General features: G+C 39.0%; 1 protein-coding gene across 2 annotated transcripts in view; it reads right to left on the bottom strand.

Moving 5' to 3' along the window:
• Window positions 1–10,000, bottom strand: part of il1rapl1b (interleukin 1 receptor accessory protein-like 1b) — a 331,363-nt gene that overhangs the window by 42,365 nt on the left and 278,998 nt on the right. For both annotated transcript variants that reach the window (XM_053616484.1, XM_053616485.1), the window contains exon 7: window positions 3,994–4,126. In XM_053616484.1, the coding sequence (XP_053472459.1) occupies window positions 3,994–4,126 (133 nt within the window). The remainder of the gene's footprint in view (window positions 1–3,993; window positions 4,127–10,000) is intronic.

The raw sequence follows: 10,000 nt of genomic DNA, 5'->3' as shown, positions 1-10,000 counted from the left end.
TGAACCGTATGTGGTCTTCTCTTGTCGTAGCCCATCCATCTCGGGGTTTGATGTTTTGTGCTTGCTGAGATATATTCTGCTCACCATGGGTGTAAAGAGTAATTATTTGAGTAACTTTATCCTTCCTGGCAGTTCGAACCAATTTGGCCAATTTCCTCTGTCCTCTCTTCACAACAAGGCATTTCCACCTCAGAACTATTGCTCACTCAATGTTTTTTCTTTCTTTCACACCATTCTGTGTAAAGTCTAGACACTGTGGTGTGTGAAAATTCCAGGAGATCAACAGTTTATAAAATACTCAGACCAGGCCATCTGGTACCAACATCCATGCCAGGATCAAAGCCACAGAGATCACACCTTTTCTTTATTATGATATGTGATGAGAACATTAACTGAAGCTTTTGACCAGTATCTGCAAGATTTTTGCATTGTGCTGCTGCTGCCACATGATTGGCTGACTAGATATGATTATTATTATTATTATTATTATTATTATGAATGTGCAGGTGTACGGGCGTTCCTAATAAAGTGGATGTGAGTGTATAAGCAGCAGGCTTTATTGGAAATGGCAGTGTAGTGCAAACATTATCAACAAACACTGGAAAGACTGTATACAGTGATAAAATGAATAGGGATATAAAGTACTGTACAGGGTGAATATGCGAAAAAGAAGAACAATTTTATAGAATTAAAGTGGCAGTGCATGTTGATAGATAATGGTCAAATTCAACTATCATCCAAATACTGATGTTGGATACTAGATCTGCCTCCAATAAGGTTGCTGATTTCACCCAAGGGCATGCCAGAGATACCATGACCCCTATAATGCCAAGGATTTTGGTGTAAATCAAAGATGCTCTCTTATTATCAATTACAGTGTTCTAACATCTCTCAGAAACATAGCCAAATTATTATATATGCATCTGAGACATTACTTTGCACTAAATCAGTACATGCTTTTCATAACCCTACACTGTTTCAGGAGATCAGCAAGCGAGACACACAGCTAAACCATGCAGCGCTTTAAATGTCATTAGTAGGATTTTATAGTCAATGCAGAACTTAAGAGGTCACCAGTGTAGCTTGAATAAAATTAGGGTGATATGCTCGGATTTTCTTTTCCTGATACCTGGACATGGGCTGCTGAATTCTGAACAAGCTGAGGCGTTATTAAAGACACCGTAGGGACTCCAGCACCAGCAACACTTTACAATAGTCCCATTTAGAGGTTATGAAAGCATGCAGTAGTTTTCACCATCATGTAGGTTTAGTATATTTGGTTGGAACATCAGATTTTAACGATGAGCAGATTTAGAGATTAGTTACATAAAGATTAAAATGATAACCAGCATATACTGTAAGGTTACACTAAGGCATTTCACTGTAGTGTTCAGAAATGTTGTCAAGCTCCTATAGGAGAAATCAACAACATTATTGCAGGCAGATGTAATACCCAACATACCAACGTTAGTATTTCTGATATTTGTCTCTGAAAGTTTATCTTATAATAAAATATTTTAAGTCTGTTAGGTGTATTTAAGCTCTCCACTTATGGTTACAAACTGTAGTCTTTCAGTGTAAACTGGACAGGAAACAGTTTGTCTAACCCTGTTGTGTTTTTAAGCCTGTTCATTAAAATATCATGGTCAATATTGTAAAATTCTGCACTAAAGTCCAACTGTACCAATGCAGAAGGACATCCACATTATCCACTTTAGTCAGCAATGATTTTGGACCATGATAATTCCTAAAACCAGACTGTAATACGTACTGCTTGTTATGACTGCTTGATCCAAGATGCTGATAAATGTGAGCAATCATGCATAATGCATAATGATTGGTCTCTCCTGACCAATCTCAGATTTATGGTTAATTAGGAATTGTATGTTTCTTCATTAATAGGCCTCATCATTAAATACATTGTTACAACATTTCAGTCTTTTATATCTAAAGCACTTTCACTTCATTTTCACCTGGAAAGTGGTAAATAAGACGATTATTTTTCATTATTATTATTATTATTATTATTATTATTATTATTATTATGTAGTGCTCATACTCATGGCCACATGCGATAAACAGAAACGGAAATATCTGTTTTCGGTTGGTCATGGACAGTTTGTGGAACGGTATTCCAAAGTCCAGTGGCACTGAATAATCTGACACCGTAGAAAACCAGTGGACCGGTACACGTTGATTACTGTTAGGTTTTTTCACAAACATGGTGCTGGTGATGGTTCCAGAGCTAGTGTCTATGGTGTGTTTCCAACATTTGATATTTCATTGCATTCTCAATGCCAAAAGAACAACTTCTTCATGATTAAGAGTGAATTAAAAAAATAACTTGCACAACTGCATAAGGTTACTCTGAACTACCCTGAACTTGCAACTCGCTTGAGCACCAGCCCTGCCACCTTGGCAGTGGAAAAAAGGCTGGATGGCTTGATTGTGTGAACTGGGGTGTACTGGATGACCCGAGTATGTGAGATGGGGTGTACAGAATGACTCAGTTATGTGAACTGGGGTGTACTGGATGATTTGAGTATGTGAGATGGGGTGTACTGGATGACTTGAGTATGTGAGATGGGGTGTACTGGATGACTCGAGTATGTGAGATGGGGTGTACTGGAATACTCAGTTGAATGAGATGGGGTGTACTGGATGACTCGAGTATGTGAGATGGGGTGTACTGGATGACTCGAGTATGTGAGATGGGGTGTACTGGATGACTCGAGTATGTGAGATTGGGTGTACTGGATGACTCGAGTATGTGAGATGGGGTGTACTGGATGACTCGAGTATGTGAGATGGGGTGTACTGGAATACTCAGTTGAATGAGATGGGGTGTACTGGATGACTCGAGTATGTGAGATGGGGTGTACTGGAATACTCAGTTGAATGAGATGGGGTGTACTGGATGACTCGAGTATGTGAGATGGGGTGTACTGGATGACTCGAGTATGTGAGATGGGGTGTACTGGATGACTCGAGTATGTGAGATGGGGTGTACTGGATGACTTGAGTATGTGAGATGGGGTGTACTGGAATACTCAGTTGAATGAGATGGGGTGTACTGGATGACTCGAGTATGTGAGATGGGGTGTACTGGATGACTCGAGTATGTGAGATGGGGTGTACTGGATGACTCGAGTATGTGAGATTGGGTGTACTGGATGACTCTAGTATGTGAGATGGGGTGTACTGGATGATTTGAGTATGTGAGATGGGGTGTACTGGAATACTCAGTTGAATGAGATGGGTGTACTGGATGACTCGAGTATGTGAGATTGGGTGTACTGGAATTCTCAGTTGAATGAGATGGGGTGTACTGGATGACTCGAGTATGTGAGATAAGGTGTACTTGATGCAAATCTCTGAGAAATATGAAAAGAAGCATCTAAAACAGCTAGACCTCAGATTCAAGTCTGTTCGTCCAGCAGATCATTAGACCCTGACTTCATGCAGTAGATCCTGTCAGCACACCTTAATCAGGATTGCATGCTGCACTACATTATTAATGCGCATTGTTAAACACTGATAACGACGAGAAAATGAGCAGCCAGGATGATTTTCAGAAGGAGCCATCTCACAGTAACTTGTGTCAAAGAGATTTTACACTTTGCAGTTTATACGTAGAATTACATTTCAGTTCCACATATCTATAGTTATATATCCCGTAAACAACCATCAGAGGCATGTGATCATATTGCATCAGTAATCGGCTTTTTGTAAACGCTAAATGTTACACTAACTCCCCTCTTATAACATGGAGAGATTAGATGTGAAGATGGAAATGGCCCCAGGACTGAAACAAAACTTCAGTTTTGGTCCCTGTTTCCAGTGAGCGTCCAAAATCTCATAAAAAGCCTGAGATGAATGCATAGTTTAGCTTATCTGAAGACTGTTTCAAGGACACACGCGAGCGTATTACAGTAAGCTAGAGCATATCACTTTAAAGACAATGGGTCACTTTGATTAGAAAAGTTCTCTCACTTGATTTCGCTCTCTCGAATCCGGCTCTCGTCCAGGTCCTCAATGAACTTCTCGCCCTTCATCCAGTAGATGAGCGGGCTCACATCCCCACTGTAGCCAAAGAATGCTCGACATGTCAGGTTCACCAGACTCCCTGTAGAGATGAAAAACAGAGTGTCAGAGATGTCACAGGACCGGTCAGCTGGACATCCATCGCAGACATGGAAGGACCTTGAACAGGTGTTGGTGACCATGCTGATGAAGCTCACACCATGTGCATGCTCCTGTTATTGGTATTATACTTACACTTGTCTAATATTTATCACATGCATAGATGTGAAAGCTATGTCAGCTGATGTCTGAAGCATCTGCTGATATTCTTGTAAACAAACCAGTGTATTCTTCTGCATGTGTACTTCACATAGAGTTCAGTGAGATATGTGCTTCATTAGACTCTACTCATTATCCTCTATAGTATTTATGTATAATCACAAACTGTGTTTTGAATATTTATGGCAGATACATGTACATAATAAAGGCGGGGAAATCAAGTGATGTCTATTTCCCATACAAACAGCAAGTGACAGCCCCGATTGATGTGTAATAGCCTGATATTTTAGATGTAGAGATGATAATAATACTGCTGTTCATGATGAGACCAGTTTCCTCCCTAATCATCTTCTCAATACTGTCCTCAATCACTCAATAAATTGGCTGAAGACATCACTTGTACTTAAAAAAAAAAAAAGAAGTGTTGTTTTTTTTTTCTTCTTCTTTTCCACTAGATCACATCTATCTAATATCAGATCTAATAAATGTGTCGGGAATGTTTTCAGAATCATGGTCAATTCATTTTTCATATTTAATAAGCCACACAATGATGGCACAGCAAAATTATTCACATAGCGAATGAAGATTTATTTGAAAATGCTAAATTAAACCAAACCAATACAGCACATACTGAGAGTTTTCAGAGCACTGCTGGCTCATCTATCACAGAGAGGGTTTTGAGATAAAGATGACAGTGATTCAAATACATTTGTCTGGGGCAAAAAAAAAAACAAACAAACAAACAAAAAAAAAAACAGATGAGGGCACATCATGAAGCCGAATCATCTCTGTTTATTTTCGGTTAAATGAGGTGATGCAGAGAATCCATGAAGAGAAGCGTATTATGCTGCCCATAGTGTATATGTGGTTAAATAAACAAGCACTGCAGCATTACTGCACAATTGGTGTTTATACTGCAGAAATTATACAAGACAAGACACAGATATACCAGGCAAAAATAATGGCTTCCCTTTCATTCCTCGTGTCGGTGTTATAGCCTTTAATAGGCCGTGCTTGGCTACTGTTTGTACTCACATTACTCTCGGAAAAGTCTCCCATGTTTTCGTTTCTCGCATCGATTGCTTAAGTACTTGCATGAGGTCAAAACACAAGCAGCAGATTTTTCTTTGGATTTGGTTTTCATCAATGTGAGAACAACATTGCAAAAATGTCGTGGTTTGAAATGGGTTTGTGATCCAAAACGATCATATCCTTCTTTTTCTGACTCTCCTCTACAGGTATTACAGGTATTGATCATACCTTTCTAGCAGAACGTCACTTTAGGAAAACAGAAATCACCCACTACCCCTGTCAGTGTTCCCCAAGGCTCAGTACTCAGTCCCCTCCTTTCTGTCATATACATGCTACCGGTTGGACACATTCTCCCTAGTCATGGTCTGAAAGGTATATGACTTTCAATGATGTCAGTGCAAGTTGAATGAGATCTTTCCTAAATTAAACACAGACTAAACAGACATACTGCTATTCTATGACTTCTCTTCCTTCTTTATTTTTAATGATTTGACTTTGTTTTACACTTGCTTTACTTTATTTTACATAGATGAATACATACATACGTATTAAAGAAACGTGGTATATGAATTGAACATATACCTACATTCATTAAGTAAATGGCAAATTCATTAAAAAAACTTATTGTGCGTCAACAGCCGGAAAATTATTATTATTATAATTATTATTATTTTTTAAATATGATCATCGATGGCGTGCATCCCAAATATGTTAACTTCCAGTAAATAACAACAGACATTTTGCATTGAAATTAAGAGTGATGTTATCTTGTTTGGGAAATAAAATTTTGCAAAAAGTATATTGTGTTCATATATGGAGCGTGAAACCAGTTAGTGGTAGTAGACTCAGACTTTCAAACTCTATAATAACGACCCCAAGGAGTATGTGGCTAATGAATAAAGGGTCATCGAGTCAATTACATTAGAATTCAATCAATTCCATTCACTGAAAGCACCACGTTTCATTATCGGGAACTTTAATCACTTTAATTAATTTCCTCTACGAGTCTCAGAATCACTACCAGTATGTGAACTGCCCCCAAATCAAACACTGGATTTGTGACATGGATCACTTCTTACTGCTTAAAGACTCCTTCAGACAGTAATGATCAGGATAGCATCTTCCTTCTGCTATGACTGATGTTTGGATTGATGCTGTAGAGCCAGGGTGGTGAACTCAATTTCTGTGGGACCTTGAAGGCCCTTAACGCAGAGTATATATATATATATATATATATATTCTCTAATTTAACATTAATTTTTGATTCATAATGATGACAAATTTGTATTAATTCATACCATGATTGTGTACTGCATCAGTAAAGAAGACATCATGTAGGCTTATCTTCTCTCAGCCTCCAACAGCTCTTATAATGATTCTTTATTGGTCACATATACATTACAGCACAGTGAAATTCAGTCAGAGCGCAGGGTCAGCCATGATACAGCGCCCCCTGGAGCAGAGAGGGTTAAGGGCCTTGCTCAAGGGCCCAATAGTGGCAACTTGGCAGTGCTGGGGCTTGAACCCTCGTCCTTCTGAACAGTAACCCAGAGCCTTAACTGCCAAGCCACCACTGCTCGCTTTATACGTTTTAACATTTGCAGTCAATCATTATACCGAAGGCGAATTAACACTGGGCGCATTTATTAAGCGTTTTTAGACAAACTATGCACGTGTCTGTATTTAAGCCCATAAATATGCATTGAAACACCTCACTTCCACTTGCAGTACAATATAACTGACAATATAAATAATATATATTGATTATATTGATTGATGTCATGACTGTGCAGCCTGTGCTGTCGCTGGAAAGTGTACAGTAATGATATGTATATGTTTGTTCAGTGTTCTAATGTCTTCTTTCACGTTTTGAAGTTAACTGTACTGTAAATACAGCAGTTCCAATACCATCTGTCCCCATTACTCACGACACTGTTTTACACATTACAGTGTTGGTGCTCTTTATCGAATGAAACCTGCTGTCGTGCTCCGACGCCGGTGACGGTGACACAGGTGCGGATCGGATGGATGTTTTAATTGTGAAGTCCCCGTAATACAATACTGCTGCAGAATGAAAAGGCGATATTGTATTATTTATATAATTCTGCAGTGAATACTAAATGAATTCACATTGAATCCTTTGTCAGCATTTACATTAACCTCTATAAAAAAAAAAAAACCTCTGGACTAACATTAAAATCCATCCTAATCTGCTGTGTAATTCCAAACTGTTGAAGGTGACATTGAAGGAAGAAGCTGGCTCTTTATCAGCCGACAGCTTTTTTTTTTTTTTTTTTTTACAAAGTAAAGGCCACTACAAATGGCGAGACGTGGAATTAGGACGGCAAAATGAAAGTCTAAAACTTTTGTGGAAGAGAAGCTTACAGTCAGCAGCTTTATATCTGCCTGGAGAGGCATAAAGTCTATGGAAGGATTGCAGAGGAAGACCAACTGTGAAATTACCTCTAGAGGCTCTTTTACAAACAAAACTGATATAGTGAATGGCTTGAAATATTTTTATTTGATATTTGATGTGCATCAATTTGGAGAAGAGAGGAGCTGCGTCAGTTTCTTGGTTGCCGGATTTTAATAGCGTGAATAAAGCAGTAATATTAAAAGCCTTACAGAGAACGCATCGCGTGCAGGACAGTGCTTGTGGGAGAGTATTTCAAACTTACTCAACTTTTCAACATTCTTTTCTGATGAGAAGCTGTTTGTTTGTTGTTTTTTTTTTGAAAGCCTGTTCAATGCCAGTTCAATGCTTGACTGGTTTGGATGGAAGGTGCTGATAAATTTTCCATAATCAGCGGCTCTGACAGTAGCTCCTATTGCAAGGTTTATATGAATGCACTCCGATATTAACACAATACACAGGCACTTGTATTGTACAGTAGATGCTCCACATAAATGGATTAAAAGGTGTGTAACTGGTGATTCTCTCAAAAGAGAAGAAAACAAATGCTGGAGAGGGAACAGCTGTTTATAGCTGCTATATAAGTAATAAACAGAACTAACTTGTTTCATGGACTCCCCCCGACATTTAACGTTACCATGGAAATGGATAAAAGTATAATGTCATTCTTTAATGAATAAACATTGACAAGCCGCTGTGGTATAATAGGAATAAAACTACACACACACACACACACACACACACACACACACACACACACACACACACACACACACACACACACAGTATGTACGTTGATTATTTCCCTATAACAGCACATGCCCTGTTTTACAATGCTTTACATTACTGCTGTACAACTCCAGGATCCCAGGTTCGATCCTGAGTTCAGGTTACAGTCAGTTCTCCTGTGTTCATGTGGGCTTCCTCCTGGTTCTCTGGCTTCCTCTCACTGTCTAAAAATGTACAGGTAGGTGGATTGGCTCGGTGAAATTGCCTCTAGGTGTGAATGAGTGTGAAAATGTGAGCACATGGTGCCCTGTGACAGACTGGTGTCTAATTCCGGGTGAATCCTCCTGCCTTTGTTGTCTAGTGTTACCAGGATGGGCTCCAAATCCACAGTGACCCTGACCAGAACAAAAAAAAAAAAATCCTGAACATGAATGGATGAATGAATATAATATTGATTTTAGGAAAATAATGGGTATCGCCCCTAGAATGTTGAGGTTATAGATTCTTGTAAAAACACGGGCGTGGTTATTGATGACGAGAAGGACAACAGCAGTGCTCTATATGCTGAGAAATCCAGGTGCTTACTTTGCTTCATAAATCATTTAATCTCTTTAATATGGATGACATTTTCTGGATTTTCTCTTTTTATGTTATGAGCAAAGAATCGTTAATACTTAATGATCTCTCTTGTGTGTTATACTCTGAATTTCAACTAACCTTCGCTCCGCAGTACGGAATGTCATCCTTATCCCGAAGACTACTTTAAAGGAAAATGCATTGTTGTCAGATGATCAGATAAAAAACAATAATAATTATAATAATAAGCTTAGTAAAGACTTTTAGCTATTTGTAGTATTATACGGCATTTATTCACTGGTAGAATTTGTATTTATGAATGTTTGATGCTAGAACAAACTGCCATGTAGTAGCAGTAAAGTTTATTAAATTGACCTGCTCTTATTACGTGCTCGCACTGCAGGAGCTGATGCAAGTACAATGGGTCTTCTGTCGATACTCTGTTTCGAGCTGTGAGCTGAGAAAAACACATTCAATGGAGAGAGAGAGAGAGAGAGAGAGAGAGAGAGAGATGCAGATAGACTGAAGAGGAGCAGATGAGAGTGATGTTGAATTGGACGAGAGCGTTCTAATCTGGCATGCCAAGAGGAACAACCATTTTTGTTGGCACCACTGCTCTCGTTTCCTTCTTCATCAGATTTTACATATCTCTAGCGGGAATTCTGATCAAGCACGCCTCCCCTCCATCGTTCTGCCGTCCTTTCACTCGGGACCGCTGTCTGGCAGTGGACGCTTTATATGATATGTGGCAGTTGAGAAATGTGTTTGGTATAAACAGCACACACACTCCTGTTTGATGGAAGTGAGCACCAGAGACTTGGCTTAAAACAAAAAATAAAAATAAAAATAAAAAGACAGCATGTCCATGCACACACACACACACACACACACACACACACACACACACACACCGCAGAGAGCCCTGACCTTTACACAAGGCTTCATAAT

The sequence above is a fragment of the Ictalurus furcatus genome, chromosome 27 (genome assembly GCF_023375685.1).
Source record: "Ictalurus furcatus strain D&B chromosome 27, Billie_1.0, whole genome shotgun sequence".
Taxonomy (NCBI): Eukaryota; Metazoa; Chordata; class Actinopteri; order Siluriformes; family Ictaluridae; genus Ictalurus; species Ictalurus furcatus.
This window is presented reverse-complemented; position numbering and strand designations above follow the sequence as displayed.